This window comes from Tenrec ecaudatus, chromosome 16 (assembly GCF_050624435.1).
Source record: "Tenrec ecaudatus isolate mTenEca1 chromosome 16, mTenEca1.hap1, whole genome shotgun sequence".
Taxonomy (NCBI): Eukaryota; Metazoa; Chordata; class Mammalia; order Afrosoricida; family Tenrecidae; genus Tenrec; species Tenrec ecaudatus.
This window is the reverse complement of record NC_134545.1, coordinates 98,007,305-98,024,349: the sequence shown is the minus strand read 5'-3', so window position 1 is coordinate 98,024,349 and position 17,045 is coordinate 98,007,305. Positions and strand designations below refer to the sequence as shown.

At 50.1% G+C, this 17,045-nt stretch overlaps 1 protein-coding gene across 1 annotated transcript in view; it reads right to left on the bottom strand.

Annotated features, from left to right (window-relative positions):
* The window catches only part of TDRD1 (tudor domain containing 1), a 32,587-nt gene extending 16,161 nt beyond the window's left edge, over window positions 1–16,426 (bottom strand). The window contains exons 1-11 of the mRNA XM_075533467.1: window positions 16,138–16,426; window positions 13,939–13,997; window positions 11,880–12,024; window positions 7,452–7,557; window positions 6,971–7,034; window positions 5,913–6,017; window positions 5,537–5,716; window positions 4,933–5,076; window positions 4,220–4,391; window positions 2,719–2,790; window positions 42–209 (exon numbers count right to left, since the gene is read on the bottom strand). Of these exons, the coding sequence (XP_075389582.1) occupies window positions 42–209; window positions 2,719–2,790; window positions 4,220–4,391; window positions 4,933–5,076; window positions 5,537–5,716; window positions 5,913–6,017; window positions 6,971–7,034; window positions 7,452–7,557; window positions 11,880–12,024; window positions 13,939–13,997; window positions 16,138–16,426 (1,504 nt within the window). The remainder of the gene's footprint in view (window positions 1–41; window positions 210–2,718; window positions 2,791–4,219; window positions 4,392–4,932; window positions 5,077–5,536; window positions 5,717–5,912; window positions 6,018–6,970; window positions 7,035–7,451; window positions 7,558–11,879; window positions 12,025–13,938; window positions 13,998–16,137) is intronic.
* Window positions 16,427–17,045: the final 619 nt, after the last annotated feature.

Genomic DNA, 17,045 nt, shown 5'->3' with positions numbered 1-17,045 from the left:
GTCTGTTGCCTCGAGAGAGCAAACTCAGAACGTCTACTCACGGCCACTTTGCAGCTGTTGGCAGAAGAAGTCCTCTGGAGTTTGAATGTGGGCCACCACACCACAAAACTCTTCCCCAACGTTCAGAGTCAACACTTTGGGGATTAAGTCGTGCCGGTCGACCACCATCTGGTCATCAGCTGTCCTGTTCCCCGCATCTTCGCAATCTTCTCAGGAAACAGAACAATTTAAGAGTAGTCATCTTGTTTTCACGAAAGTTACATCGAGACCACCCCTCCACCTCACACACCGCCCCCAGGCTCCTCACCCCCCAGCCCCACCCCAAAAGGACACACATGCTTGAACTGTTTGGGGGAAAAGACCAGCCAAGATTCTTGGAAGAAGGCTGGTTGGAGGTGCTTCCTCCCGAAATACAGATGCTTATAGCAAAGACAGATTTCTTCACCACCAAGCCGCAGACTGGTCCCAAAGAGACACACTGCACTGAACACAAACTCAGCTCTAATTTAAAGTTGGGTAACAGAATCGTTTAGCGGTGCTTCCCAAAGCAGTGGGTGGTTGGGATGGGGGTGGGGGCGCTGGAGTGATCGGGGCTGGGAAAGCAGATCCCTATACATCCTAGATGGGCTGTAGTACAACCAGGGAAGTGCTGGGTAATTTTTCTCCCCATGAAAAGGGGGCGGGAGGCCTAATGAGTTTGGGAGCCCCCAATGTTACTCTCAGGAAGTAAGGTGCGTCAGCTACATACTGTGATGTCAACTTAAAGAGATGGAAGTGTAGGGCTGGGTGCCAGGCTGTCAATCAGGTCACAGCCTGATGGTTCCTCCTGTGGGCGTGGGTCTTCTCATAAGGAGGGTCCGGGGAACCTCCCACCTCCATCACCCTCCTATTGATGAGTCAAGCTGAGACCTGGGTCAGCCCTGTGCTGCAGCCACCACCATTGGATCCACAAGACATTGTGACCACTGGCCTGTGCTCTTCCTGTATTCTGCATCAGTGCATGTGGCTGCATGAGTCAGAAGAGGAATCTATATACCACTTTTGGACTTACAGAGGTAATAGACTGATGGACTTGATTTGGGCTGGACTGGGATGTTTTCCTGATAAACAATTACCTCGCAATAGAAAGCTCTTTCTTACGCATATGTGAATGTCACTGGATTTCTGATCAACCCGGCCTACCACATATGGGGGTAAAGATGCTGCTCAGCTGAGACAAAGGCCAAAGTTGCTTTCACACAGACTTAAAAGGAGAAGGTGACCTAGATCTCGACAGAAAGGCTCAAGACCACACACCGGGAGGGGGGGGGGTACAACCCAGGAGCCACCTCCAGCAAGGTCCAGAGGGTCTGTTCAGAATGTCACTCTGCCAGCAATGGAGCCAGACCACTAGCCACAGACGGTAAAGTACTACAGAAACTAAAATTAAAAATGTCTTCTGAAGGCACTCTAGGAAATGAAAATGTGTGTGCGTAATTATCAAGAAAAACGAACCATTGCTTCTGAGTTGAGGATGTAGGAAAGTGCTAAACTGCAGTGTGTGTGGGTGGGGGGGGGTGATCAGGCTCCCCGCACTGAGCCTTGGAGTAATCCACAGCCCCTCCTGTCAGTTTCTGTGGCTTCATGTGGAAAGTCATTCGATGAAAACCAAGGTAGAGTCAATTAACATTGACCCTTATAGCAGGCATTCCTTACGGAATATAATTCTGGACTCGACACACCTGTGATTGATTTTGGAGGGAGTTTGCTGTCACACTAATGGGCAGCTTCAAGGTGGGGTTGAGGCCTGAGCTTAGCAGAGGGCATGAACTAAGCCACATCCTTTGTCTGCGTGGGGGCACTTTTAAGAGGCCCCCCCTTAGTGTAGGGTGTGAACCCAGCTACCTTTGGCTGTGTGGGGGCACCTTTGACTCTTCCTTCGTAGAAGGGCGACTTAGGGCACCAGCCTTTGTTCTCGTTAAAGAGACACGCTGGGGCGACTGCACAGTTCTCGTGCACATCGCCTCACCTGGAAAAGCCAGCCCTGTTTGCTGACCAGAAACCCATCGGATGAGCGAAGGGACGGGAGGCAGGGGGGGAAGCGACTTCTGTGAGAGCAGGCACTCTCCAGCATGCCACCACTCACGGCTCGCCAAGAGCAAGATGAAGACGTCTACCCGGAAAGCCGCCGGAAAAGGAGAGAGCAGGCTGCAAACAACACCGCACGAAGCAAGGACAAGCTCCACTGCAGACAGCACTACCACCAGCTCTCTTGTGGCCGTGGTAACAGCAAGACCACAGGCACAACAACTCCGCAAGGAATCTGGAAACAGCATGAGCCTACTAGACGCGAATTCCACGTCCCTGTTGATGGCCGCTTCGGGGCACGCTGCGATATCCCAGGAAGGAAAACAAGTACTACTGAGGGAATGTTAGCCGAGTAGCCCTCCAGTTAAGGCATCATGAAATTGTACTTCTAATCTGACTGCCTCCGTGTTGAGGGCTCGTTTACTTGGAAAACAACCAGAGGAGGTTTTACATTAGAGATCATGTTATTACTAAGAAAGAGGAGGTAGGGGAGGGGGGCGACGATAGAGAATTTACAAAATAGTCTACATTGTCATTAAACCTGAGAGTGAGAGTCCTGCTTCCCCAAGTTCCCCTCCACTCCCCACCCGCCCACCGTCACTGAGGAACCGAAGGCTCCCCGCGGGGGACATCCGCCACCCGAGTACTCACTGTGATCAGCACCCTGCGGCTTGGGCTGCAGGCCGTATCCCATTTCGACAAGTACACGGTCTAAGGGTTTTCCTAGAAAATGAATGAGGAGATGCATCTCTATGCAGCTGACCCAGAGGGTGTCCAGAAGAGCAAGAGAGCCACCGCGGCACAGGCACCTCGCCTGGCTGTGGTCACTCTTAACACACTAGCGAGCCTCATCCCAGTTCAGTTCACTTTCTAGAGGCTCCTGAAAGGAGGCCTCTTCAAAGCCCCGAAGACCCGAGCGCTGCAGCGACCACCATGCAAGCGCAAGGCTGCCGTTGCTCAGGCACAAACAGCAAGGCCGGAGCACTGCCCACGCCATCCAAGCGCTGGGAAAGAAGATGCCAAAGCCGACGTGCGATCCTGAAACACACAGACACTGGATTTCACCCGGACACCAGGCGTCCGAGAGTGGAGGGCGATGACTGGGAAATGGAGAAAAGCCGCTTCTCCAATGGCTATGGAGCCCAAACGGGCAAATGCGATTCCCGAGAGCTCCAACTCGGACAACCCAGACTTGCCGGGCTGCAGGCCGAAGACTGAGCAGGGGCCGTTTCGTAAGGCTATTCAGAGACAAAGCGCGGGCGATAAAAACGTAAAATCGACTACAGTGACTAATACGGATAGAGAAATGTTTCAACTCCTCTCGGGAGAGGGGGTTAAATGGTCAAAGATCTTCTGGAGCTCTGAAGGAGAAGGACGAGGCAGTGTACTCCTGCAGAGATGGGGGAAGCCCCCGGAACCCCCGGGGGCAGTTCTACTCTCTCCTGCGGGCCGAGAATCAGGCTGATGGCTGCGGGAGTGCACAGTGATTCCAAGTCCTGGATGAGCCCCGTGCTGCAGAGGGACATGTGCTTCACAGGGGATTCGAGGCCGTGACCACACAGCAAGAGGCCATCTGCCCTTCTTCCAACACAGCCCCTGGAGACGGTCAGAGGACTACCCTTCTGCTTCCTCGTCAAGCGCTTAAACTGATGCCCCACCCCCACCCAGGAGCTCCCACCCCTAAAGGCGCTATGGGTAGGACATCCTAGTTCTGCCCAACTAAGCCCAGGGGTGTAGTCTGTCTCAGCCACTCCATCTCTGACAAAGAGCCCACTGAGAGAAAAGGCATGTTACCAGCCACACCTGTAGTCCCCATCTACCGACTCCAGAGAGGCCCAACTTGGCCTCACTTCGTGGTTCCGTTTCTCCTCTGAAGAGCCGTTGAGAGGGAGTCAAACGGCAGACTACACTCACTGCCATTGAGTCATGTCCGACTCACTGCGACCCCCATGGGGCAGAGCGGAGTGCCCCTGGGGTGTCGGAGAGACCGTGAGCTCTTTACAGGATGAGAAAGCCCCATCTTTCACCAGGTGAGAGGCTGGTGGGTGATCTCGAACTATTGGCCTTACAACGGCGTAACCACCATGCTGCCACCGGGGCAGAGAGAGGTGAGACAACAGTCACTCAATGCAGAGACGGCCCCCGTGCTTACCGGAGCTTGGCAGCTTCAAGTCAACGGCAAAGGCCAGCGTGTCCTCTTGCAGGATGTCCACAATCTTGACAGAGCAGTACTGCTCCATCAACAGCCCTCGGATGGTCCTGATGCAGTCGGTGCTCCAGGTGCCCTCTGCTGGGACAATACTGGCCACAAAGCACTTTACAGCCTGCAAGGTGTGCACAGGTTACGGATTCCGGAAACCATCAGCTGGAAACGGCTCTAAGCGCTAATGACCACGGTGGAGCGTTTTCAACACAACCGACCTCGCACTGACAGTTTATAAGTGCTTTGAGCACTAACTATTCAGTCGAATCACAGTTGGTGCAATTCCCCCCCCCCCCCCCCCCGCACGCTGGCCACAGCGCTGACTTGGGGGAGGGGGCTGTTGGAGACTTGAGAAATTCATGGAAGAGTTGACCTTCAATCCCCCATCGACTCAGGCCACTTCACTTGTTTTCTTGTTTGCCCAAGTAGTTGAATAAGATGCACATAAAATTGCTAATAGCTTCCCAAGTGAGACAGCACTGAACTGAACAGGATTAATAAACAGGGAGTCAGAGTAGCCATGGTAGAGAAACGATAGCACCAGCTACTTCTTGGGCAACGGGAGCAGGACAGAACAAGCCAAACGGGCTGCCTATCACAACACTTAAAAACCGCTCCGGGGGTGCACGTCAAGTCCCGGGGGGAAGCCAAGAGGGACTCACGCAAGGAGGAAACAAGTCCATGTGTCGGCGGAGTGGGTGGATTCTGTTCACTGGGATGACTTCCTCATTCCCATAATCAATGTAGAGGACTCGGGCCTTCTTCTGCAGCACGTCAACATCTTGGATTATTACTCTGTTCCAGGTCTACAGGGGAGACAAGATCACTGTAATAGACTCTGCTTCCCAACAGCATGCCCACAATCTTACACTCCCTGCCAGCCAGTCCATTCCAACCCACACCGACCCAATGCAGGGTTTTCTAGGCTCCAAATGCTTATGGGAAAGGAGCAGAGAGCCTCATTCCTCACTATCTCAGGTTAAACCGCCAACCCACGTGGGGAAGAAAGGGTATGGGGGTCTGTGCTAAGGCACTCAGCTTAAAAGCCTAACTCTGTTTACAGAAGAGCGTGCCAGGAAACCCCTGGACTCTGTCTGATGAGGACACCTTCTCAGACACCCGTCATGGCAGCAAGGCCATCGTTTGAGCCCATCAGTCAATCGGGAGGAGGAGGATGAGGCTTTCTGCACGCACTGGTGTCAGTAAGCTGTCTGGCCCAAGTTCAAGCACTTCGTGAAACAATGTAGCTCCTTAGGGGATGGGTACCTGGTCAACGGTGTACTTGGCGACACAGACTTCCCCCTTGGCAGCAATGTAATCCTCCTCCGGCAGATTGGCGTACGTTTCCTTCAAGCTCACAGAAAGTTTGTTCATGTATTCTAAGATTTCGGAAGAATACATCTGCACATAGAAGTCACTTGGGTTTTTGAATTCCGTGATTGTGCCCTTTCAAAGACAGAAAACATGGAGCAATTCACTAGGAAAAATACAGTAAATAGAATACAAACAAGGTATGAAAAAAACAGGGTTAAGACACTCACCCAGACGTATCCAACAGCTACCTTACAAACTCGTGTTAAAGACAGGGAAGGGGATAAAACGTCTACAGTTCTTTGGACTTCCACGGCAGTGAGACAAATACCTTGATTTCCATCGACTTCCTGAGCTGTAGACTTCTCAAATCCGAAAACATGACTTTCTCAGCACAAGGAGCGATCTCTTTAGGAAGTCCCAATGGATAGTCATCCTGTTTTAGGCAAAGGAGCACCTCCTCAGGGAACTGTGTGTCGACATGTGCCATCAATGTCACTACAGCCACTGTGTGACGGACTGGACTTAGGAGAGCGTGCACAGGGTACCCACTGTCAACAGGCAGGCAGTGTGCAGTGCCGAGGCTCCTCCCAACCACCAGGCAAGGGTGCTGATGCGCCCGCTGTGCTTGCACAAGATGAATCAACAGCCCGTACACGTGCACTTGCTCAACTCTTTTAAGCACAAAGCTTAGAAGGCACAGGTACAGAAGGCCTAAAAAAGCATCGCTACGTAGGAACCGGGCAGATTATTACAGTCAGACAGATGCCACCCACATAACCATCTGGCGGGAGAAGCGCAGTGCGTGGAAACAGCCCTCTGTGGACAGACAGCTGAAGGGACACCACTGGGAGTTCCTTCCGTGTACAGAACTAGACTTCTGGTGCCTGCAGGGACTGCAACAAGTGGGGACACTGAACCACCATGACGGCGTTTCCACTGGGACACAGCCGTCTCAAGGCCTGTTTGGGATAAAGGCCAGAAATAAACAATTCTCAAAGACCCTAAGAACTCAAAAGAGCAAAATCACTACCTTTGAGTTGATTCCTACTCATCGTGACCCTACAGGACAGGGCAGACGGGCCCCTGTGGGTTTCCAAGGCTGTGGCTCTTAAGGAGAACAGAAAGCTTAGTCTTGCTTCCTCGGAGCAGCTGGTGGTTCTGAACTGCTGACCTTACGATTGGGTTAGCAGCCCAAAGCGTAGCCACTAAGCCACCAGGAGCCAATAAATACCAGCAACAGGATGTACAAGGGCCATTCCACAGGGAACGCTTGCATTCAGATGGGTATTAGTGAAAGGTAAAAGGAGTGTGAGAAATGCTATTTCACTTAACTACTCTAAGAGCTGGGCCGTTTTGTTCTTAGGACATTAAGGAAGCCAACCGTACCTCATTTTTCATTTCCATGTTCTTTGTTTCAAAAGGCACATTATTGTCTTCAGGTTTGTGGACACTGGGGGAATAAACAAACAAAAAACCCTGATAACAACATTCGCCACAGCAAGAGTCACTTGGACCGAGGGGCCATAAACCATGATTACGATTCACAACAACTCCCCAGAGTGCTGGGCTGCTCACTTCCAAGTCATACACGTGGCCCATGTTTCAATCAACCCACTGTCAGTGAGTTGATGTTGACTCATAGGGACTCTATAGATGACCTCAGAGGGTTTAAATCTTGATGGATGCAGTCCGCAGCCCAATGGGTAACCCACTGTTAACAGCAGGGCTCCTCTGTCTCAGTAAACAGTAATTTAAAGACTACAATTCCCACCTAGTTTTAGGATCTAGTTTTAATGGCTCTGATCCTCTTCCTAGATTCCCAAATGGAAACAAATACCTCAGTCACCGACCAACAGGGGACACTCACTTTTGCTGCACAGGTTTGCACACGATGCTATGCGCTGACCAGTCTCTCCTCTGACACGCGATGGAGCAATAGTACGTTTGCTTGCACTGTGAGCACCTCAGTGACCCTGCAGGACACAACCCAGAGCATCATCAGCGCACCACGCCAGGCAGGTGTGGTCAAGTGCTTCCATGACCAGCCCGTCACCACCATTCTGTCAACCACACCCACATGGCCAAGGGAGGAGAACTGTGCGGTTTGTGATAAGGCGCTTTCACAACACCTCAGAGGAGAACAGAACAGGATTAAGGGTAAACTTTTCAACGCTCTCTTGAACTATAAGTGGAAAGGAAGATCGGTAAGCACAGAAGAGGGAGAGAGATGGACAGGGAGGGGCACCTCATGTTAATGGACTTTGGGCTGAAACGCAAGTGACAAAGGGAACGGTGACCCATGTACCCCTGCCCCTCACACTATCTACAAAAAATCAGCTCAAAAGGCATCCATGACCCAACATGGAAATTAAGCGCAAAAAAATCTTCATGGCTTTCGATTTGGCCATAGACGCTAAGATGTCCTCTACTACTGACTGCCTCCGAGTCCGTCCTGACACACACTGACTCCATAGGACAGAGTGACCTGCCCTGTGGATTTCCTTCTCCTGTGGAGGTGCTGGTGATTTTGAACTGCTGACCTGGTGGTTAGTAGTCCAATACATGATGCCCACTATGCCACCAAGGCTCCTTTGGGTTCTAAGGAAAGACACCCAACACGCAAGCAGCAAAAACAAAAGGACCTTGTTCCAATTAAAACCTCTGTGTGCATAAAAGAGCATCATCAAGAGAGTGAAGGCAGTCAATAAATGGGAGAAAATAGGTGCAAATCGTGTCCTCATAAGGATTAACACCCAGAATTTATAAAGAACTCCGACAGTCCAACAAAAGATCTACAACCCCATTCCAAGATGGACAAAAGACTTGACAATTCTTCAGAGAAGATATACTAGTGGCCAGTCGGTCCGTAACGCGATGGAAATATCAATCAAAAACAGTGAGATACAACTTCGCACCGACCAGAATGGATTATCAAAGAAGATGGGGAAACTGATTGACGGTGGGACCGGGGAGCAACCGGAACTGCCGTGCATTCCCGGTTCGAAAGAAAGATGGCACAGGCATGGTGGGGAGAGTTCAGTGGTTTCTCAGAGAGTCCACAATCCTGGAAACTCCGCAACCCCACGCCTGTGTACAGATCCAAGAGCCCTGGAGGCAGACTCACACCTGTGCTTGCACACGCATTGCTCACTGGAGCGGGGTTCACACAGCCAGCACACACAGCTGCCCCTGGGTACACAATGTGGTCCATGTACCCACAATGGAGCATTAGTTTGTCCGAAAGAGAAGTGGCATCTTGATCCTGTGTGGGGCTTTGAAAAGTCCGTGGAAAACGGAACTTTTGAAGCCCCTTCATGCATTAGAACATGGAAGAGCCTTGAGTGGAAGAAGCCACGTCCCACAGGACAAGTGTTGCAAGACTCCACTTACAATGGGATAACCCCCTCCCCCAAACCCAGTATCCCCGCCCCCAAAGCTATATAAATTTCTTACAAGACAATCTTATCACCTTCAAAGTACTCTCCACTACACTTAATACATATGTCCAATCTGGGATTCCATTCTTGGAAACATTTTTCAGACTCATCTGCTGGGACGGCTGACAGCACCTCCCTCATGATGTCCTTCACCTCTTCTACGCTGCAAAACTGCTGTCCCTTCCTGTCCCTTTGCATTCTCAGAAACAAAAAGGTCCCATGGAGCGAGGTCAGGTGAGTCGGGTGTGTGAGGCAAGAGAGGCAGGCTGGTTTTTTGTCAAAAACTGGCGCACTGAGATGGCTGCGTGAGCAGGTGCATTGTCGTGGTGGCAAAACCAGTCCCCCATCTGCCACCAATAAGGCCTTTTTGCTATGTCATCTTTTCAGAACCCCTAAATAGAACACTTGATTAGTAGTCTGATCTGGTGGAACAAACTCCAAATAAATGCACCATCCCTCACATCAAAAAAACAAATCACATGAGCATCATCTTGATTTTTGACTTCACTTGATGAGCGTGGGGGGGGGGGGAGCAGGTGGCCTGCTCCACTGGCTTCATTGATGTTTCCTTTGGGGTCTTAAGAATAGCTTGTCGCCTCACCAGCAGTAACCTTGGGGGAAAGTCAGCATTTTCGTCTGTTCATGAAGTTGATAGATGTCCAGAATGAGGTTTGTCATTGGAAATTTCACCTTTTTTGAAACAAGAAAAACATTCCTACACTTGTTTTTCCCATACTGCTGTCCTTGTAAACTCTTCAGCAACAGCGGCAGTTTCTGCAGCATTTTTCCAGAGCAGGAACGCAATTTCACAGCCGTATGCTGTTCTCTTACATCGGCCATCAAGAACACCGAGGTTTGAGCGAAACTGCTTTTAGGGAAAAATCCAATGTGACCAGAGAGAACCTTCCCAGGCAACACCATTGGGTGCACCGACTCAGAGCGAGTTGCTAGATCAGTGCTTCTCAACCTTCCTAATAAGGAAGCCTTTGAAACAATTCCTTGTATTGAGGTGCCCCCCCACCCCCCGCAGTCTTAAGATTATTTTTGTTGCTACTTCATCACTGTCATTTGCTACTGTCATGAACTGGGTAAACCCCGTGAAAGGGTCCTTCGACACCCCCCCCAAGGGCGTTGCAAGCCACAGGTTGAGAACCGCTGTGCTAGATGGTCACCTGGTTGGGGGGAGGGGGGAGCACGTACTATGAAAACTCTGCCCAGAGTTTTTTTCCAGTTTTTTGGGGGGTACCTCTTCATATACGAAATAACTAGCATAGTAACTGAGTAGCGCTAAGAATAGATTAGTCATTACCAGGTTCTGGTAGGAAGAGGGAATAGAAAATTACTGTGCACAATATTCATAGTGACTTAAAAAAAGTTCAGAAAATACTGTGGTGCTGATTGCATATTATGAATGTAATTAACAGCCCTGAATTGTGCACTTAAATATGATTAGAATATAAACTGTTACATATATTTTATCACCGTGAGAAACATTAAAGGATCAAAGACAGCAAAACTATTACATTTGAGCAAGCAGATTTGTGTAAAAATATTTCTGTCAATGAAAGACTTACTAAAGAGAACCATACATAGATAAAAGCCCAAGAAGTTTTTGAAATACAAATTCTGGAAAAAAAATCAGTATCAAGATAGGAAAAGGGTGGGTGGGAATAAAAGCTAATCAAAATCCTCAAACAACAAAATCAAGATAGTCTCAACTGCTTCCACTGAGAAATAAACAAAGGTGTTAAAAACCCAATGACCAAGTAACTGCATAAATAATTGCTTGGAGGAGCCTATAAATTAAAAACCAAAATGAAATACCACTACACACAAGGGCTATAATTAAAAACAGCAGATGTAGACAAGAATGTGGAACCAGAACTCTCAAACTGCCAATGGGGATACAAAACAGGGCTGTTATTTTGGAGAATGGCCCGGCAGTTTCCTTAAGCATATACGTAATGAACCATCCTTTGACTCAGCGATTTTATGCCAAATGACCCCAAGTCCACACGATGATGATGATGATGATGATGACAACGACAACGTGTACATAGATGAGTTCGATCCATCACCGCCCAAAGCTGGATACAACCCAAATGATCACCAACAGGATAGTAGACGGACTGTGCATCATTGGACCATGCCATCACCCACTGCCATCGAGCCAATGCTAACCCACAGCCTCCTAACAGGACATGGTTCTGAGACTGCGACTCTACAAGACTGGAAAGCCTGGTCTTTCTCCCTCGGAGTCACAGGTGACTTTGAATTGCTGACCCTGCGGATCGCAACCCAACTCTGCCAGCAGAGCTCCCATACAATGTAGTCATATTCAGTGGTTTAAAAAAAAGTTAACGATGCATGCAGTAATGTGGTTGAATCTCAAAAATATTGTTCTGAAACACAAAGCTTTACTGACCAGTACCCTAGTGCTACGATTCCACTTATATGAAATTCTGTGACAGGCAGAAAAGGTGCAAGGGCAACACAAGCAGCATGGGGGTGACCTCCGGCAGGTGCAGGCCTGTGAAGGAGTGTGCGGGAAGTCCCTGAGAAGATGGAAATGTTCCCATCTCGGCGGGGGGAGGGGGGCAGGGTGTGCATTTGGGCGCCTGTGAAGTTGTACATGGAGAAAAGCCGACTTGAGAAAACAGTGTTAGGAAGGGAAGCTAGGAGGGCAAGCTGCGAGGCATGGGCGAAAGCAATGGCCGTGGTCTGGCAGCCACTGGAGCTGGGAGCATGAAGTCCATATGCCAAACCTGTCTACGCTCTTTGTTTCACGTTTCCCATAATAGTAAAATATTAATCTAGAGGGAAATCCTCCAACAGACTTTCTGAGCAAACCTGCTTACCAAATAGGCCGCAGCGATGGCAGGTGGTGGACCGAAGAGGAGGTCCTAAGGAGTTGAAGAGCGCCGGGTTGTTTAAGGACAAGGAATTTTCAGTCAACTTGTTGGCTCTTTTGGACTTCGCGGGAGGCGCAGTATTGCTCGGTCTCTGTGAAGACGAGAGAAGAGCAGGAGCAGCCCTTCACACCACTGCCTCTGCTGCTGCCAGAAGGGGAAGGAAACGTGGCCCCCCTTTCCCCTTCTCCCACCAAGGACAACCACACCCCCTGGGCTCTGGCATGAAGCAAACTAAAGGGGAGCGAGGAAAGCAAGCTCCTGAGGGGCATCCTGGGGCCCAAACAACATGGCAGCCAGCTGACTGAGCTTTCTTTTTTTTTTTTCCAAGGTTGTCAAAGATTGGCTGCGGGTTTCCAACCGCTGACCTTGGGGAACACACAGCCCAGAGCGTAACCCCCGTGCCACCAGGGAAATGCACACGAGACACTCCATGAAGTACACTGAATGCCTACGAGAACTGGGTAACGGAAACACGAGCGCTCACTGCCGACAAGCATGCAAAGACACTGGCTCATTCATGGCCACTGATGGGACGCAAGATGGTGCCAACGATGGCGGGGAATCAGTGGTTCCTCAGGAAACTACTCTGGGCTGTCACGTGACTCCTCAATAGTGCTCTGGACTTGAATCCTAGAGCCGTAAAAACCCAAAACCTGAGTGTCTGTCGTAGTTCCATAATCTGGTGTCAATTTGAGACTTAAAGAGTGAAGGGGTACAGTTTAGACCAGGGGTCCTCAAACTAGGGCCTGTGGGCCACATGCGGCCCGTTGAGGACATTTATCCAGCCTGCCAGGTGTTTTGCCCCTCCTTTTTTTACTTCAAAGTAAGATATTTGCAGTATGCACAGGAATATGTTCATAGTTTTGTTTTTGTTTTTAAAACTATAGTCTGGGCCTCCAACGGTCTGAGGGACAGTGAACTGGCCCCGTTTAAAAAGTTTGAGGACCCCTGGTTTAGACTGTCAATCAGGTTGCTGCTTGATGACCTCATTGGAGGCACTAAGTTGTTAAAAAGCTCGCCGGAGGTAGGACACTCGGTCGCCCCGTGAGACATTCCTGTGGACAAGATACATGGAGTTAGGCTCGAGCCCTGGAGCTGAAGGAGCCCCATGGAGACACCTGCCAGTGCTGAGATGCTTGCAACACCACTGGATCCGCAAGACTTCCCACCCACTGGCCTGCGATCTTCCTGCATTCGGCATCATTGCATGTGTTTCGTGAGTCTGAAGAGTACTTTAGATTGGTATCAGACATACGGGCTAATATCAGACTTACGGACTTGATCCGGACTGGACTGGGGATGTTTTCTTAGTGTACAATTACTCTTTATATAGAACTCTTATACACGAGTGTCTATGAATTTGTTTCTCTAGTGCACCCAGACTAATACAGTATCTATAACCATTTGATTTGGGAGTAGTCAAAACTGGAAAGCACTCATCTGCAATTCAAATGGTGTGGTGCATCACAAAAAGGACCTGAGTGCTGCTAACTACGACATACTAGAAGAGTCACTAGGTTGCACTGCAGGGAGTGGACACTCTCAAAAGAGGCCCTTTCTGAGCGGAAAGGACGACTACAACGGACTGCAGGAGGCACGAGGGGTTGGGGAGGAAGCAGGGCAGGAGGCTGTGGTTAGGGCCGTAAAAAATAGACACCAGAGAACCTCTAGGGATCTTCCTGGCCCTGGACCTGCTCCTGTGGGGCAGTTCTCAATGTGACCAGTAGGGGGGAAGCTGGGGGGAGGGCACTAAGGGGTCTCTGTGCGATTCCTGAGAACCACAGGTAAAGCTACAGTCATCCTTAGAAAGAGGAAAACTTAATCCAAAAAGAAAAGGCACTACATCAAGAACGAGGATCCCTGACCTTGACTGATAACCTACCGTTGGAGCAATCCTTTATTAAAGAAACACAAGAACAAGCCCGAGATGTGTGAACCAAGCACAGACACGCTAAACACACGCACACGCACACACACACACACACACACACACACGGCAACTCACGGCACTGCTGTTCTGGGGCGGCGAAGTGCTGCCAGCATTCAAGGGCGACACGGAATTTCCTGAGGAAAAAAAACAACTTTTAGAAAGAGGCGAATAGTTCTTTATAGTTAGAAATGTACAGGACCGTACTAGGCGCGCACATTCTAGGGCCTCCGTCTATCTATGCCACCACCTAAGTCAACACGGGGAGCCTGGGCCGGTGCTCACATGTGCGTCCCACCCTGTGGACTCTTCCCAGCCATCTGTTCGGAGTCCGGAACCTGACACTTAGAGATCACTGAGGACCCCAGGGAATTTATGCTGGAAGGACTTTACTTATTTGCCACAGGAGAAATTAAAACTTAAGAATTCAGAATGATTCATTAAAAAAAACTATGCAACCATTACAGGTTGACAGCATCTTTTAAACGAAAAACTGAACTAGTCTTGGACTTTGGGGTGCACAGCCCCCCCCCCCCCACACACACACGCACGCACGCCAACGAGAGGGCATCCCTGGCCTCCTGCACAGCTGGGCCACAGAGGAGGCAAGGTGGCCTCCCACCTCCGTCTACTCTGCAGGCACAGGCCTCTCGGGGCCACCAGGCCTCACAAAAAGACAGAGCTGCAAAGCGGAAAGTACCCAATGGCCTTCTGAAGTTAAGGGTGGCCAAGTCTCCCTTGGGTAACACCAGCACCTAGTCATTCCTCAGGGTGCATCGTGCCGTGGAACCCAAGACCAATGGGACAAGCTGCTCAGTGTGACACCACATCCGCTGGCTTGGTTTCTCTTGTGCTTCGGACGGAATGTCTTCCCCAGAGATGTGTGTGCAATGTCACGATTCCTTGGGGAAACACCCTTCTCTGTCGCGTGTGAACACACTTCAGCTGACACGGCCCGACGGGATCCTTCTTGTTCAGATGGCACCCCCACCCCCAACCCCACTCCCCGTCTCATCAGGGAATGCTGGGTCTTGGGGCAGCCAGGCTGCCACGCTCTCTGAGCGTGGCTGAGAGTGTTTCTGAAATCTCATTTTCACGTGAAAGTTCAAAGTGGATCCCTTGTGGCAAACGCTGTGGATGCTGTCCTGGGGAGTGACAGGCTCACTGGGTTCTTCCCGAACCTGCCTGCCAGGGAGGGGAGCCTGGGGTCCCATCACGCCGGCCCTTCTCCGGCTCACAGCTCAGGCACTGGCTTGTGCTCCAGAAAGGTCACGCGCCAATTTCCAATTGTCTCGAAATATTAAAAATAGATGCGCATGAGGGTTGAGATTTACTAGAGTTAAAAACCAACCTGTTTACTGCTTCAAGGGTCTTTTGGCTTTTGTTGAGCGTGAGACGGCAAGTGCGCGGTCAGTGGCTGTGGCCGGAGGCCGAGTTGGGCGCTAGCCGTCACCCACCCTTGCTTTGGCATCACCGGTATAAAGTTCACACACCAAAGGGGGGTAAGCAAACAATATTGTGAGGAAAACACTTTATTTCAGAAACGCTGACGGGACTTGATGCCAACAGGTCTGAGGGTTCATAAATAAAGCAGGTTTCTAGAATTTAGGATGAAAGAATGATTTTTTTCTTCTTTTAAAAGGGAAAAAAAATCAAACGTAACCGTCATGTTCTAGATCTATCTACCACTATACTCAGAAAGGTGTGATGGTGGCACAGTGGCAAAGCGCTCGGGTGCTAGCTAGGGGTAGGGCAGAGGCTTGAGGTCCTGGGCCCTCCTTGGGGAGCAAGAGGCTGAGTTTGCTTCTATCAAGATTCCAGCCTTGGAAACCCGAGGGGGCAGTTCTGTTCTAGCCCATTCCTGGAAAGGGCTCAATCGCAACGGTTTAATATGCAGAACATTTGCATGGCATTGAAACCAGGGGCAATCTTTGCAATACTCCTGAAAAGCCCGTTGTTTACATGCATTCGACTTCCCTACTCAAACGATCTGACTGTGGGAGAGCAGCTCATCTGCAGAGAAGTCTCCCCTCCTGCAGTTTTCCCAAGCCTGTCACTTCAAGGAAATAAGGAATCTCTGCCAGGAATCCGTCGGTGATTGATCAAGACAAAAGGAGCTACCCGATACAAGGCGTTTTCCTTTTACGTAAATGTCTGCGTGCACACACTGACCGGTGGGTGGGTCATGTGACTGGCCTGCTGCCAGCCCGCAGGTGTGTTGGCCAAGCCCCAGAGCCCTCAGAATCAAGAAGCAGGAAGGCCTCAGGTGCCACTCACCAGTCTTCCAGTCTCCTTTGGCTCCCCCCACTTCTCCGTTGATGCCTTTCGGGCTTGAAGATCCGGAAAGGTCCTCCTGACTAGCCAAGTACTGCCTGGCTTGCTCACCAAGCAGAAAGCTCTTCTTTTTATTCCCACTCTCCGGGCTTTTCAGCCTGAAACTGGGGTGGTGAGGGTGTCCCCCGGGGCTTCTTAAGGAATCCGGCAGTGGGAGCTTGCTTTCATTTTTCTCGAAATTAAAAGGCTCTGCCATTTTGCCAGGCGATGCCTCCAAATTATTTCTCGACATCTTATTAACCAGCACGTTAGCATCCATGGAAGTCTATGAAAAGAAATGTAGTTCAGAGACAACTTGTTAGTGACCAGACCAGAAGTGGCCCTGCAGGCCAGGGGGTTCCATTCAGACAGTTTAAGGCAGCGAACTCTCATGGACAACAAAAGCAAAGACCCAGCCCTGGAGGTTGTTAAGGAAATAAAGAATAATAATACATCGCTAAGCGTAGAGCCCATCGGAATTTAACAACAAGCCAACTCAACAGACAGCAAGAGTGCTATCATAGTTCAATGCCAGTCCTTGCTTTCAAAGGGATTCTTCCCATCTCCCAGAGCGAGCACCTGAAAGGGCTCATGACTGAGTATCCCAGCCCAGTGCTCTGACCCACAATTTTTCTGGTTCCAGATACATTTGTCCTATGTCACCAGAATTCTTAAAATCTGAGTCTGTCCTGAATGTTTAAGGGTGTAGAATGCCCTGTTGTCTTTCTCCCTCGGTGAGGCTGGTGGATTAGAACTGCAGACCTTTTGGATCACAGCCTAATGCATAACCACTATGCACCACCAGGGCTACCTGCCAGCCCCCAAACAAGATCCTAAAAACTGTCTGGAGGAAAACGGAGTCACAAAGAGAG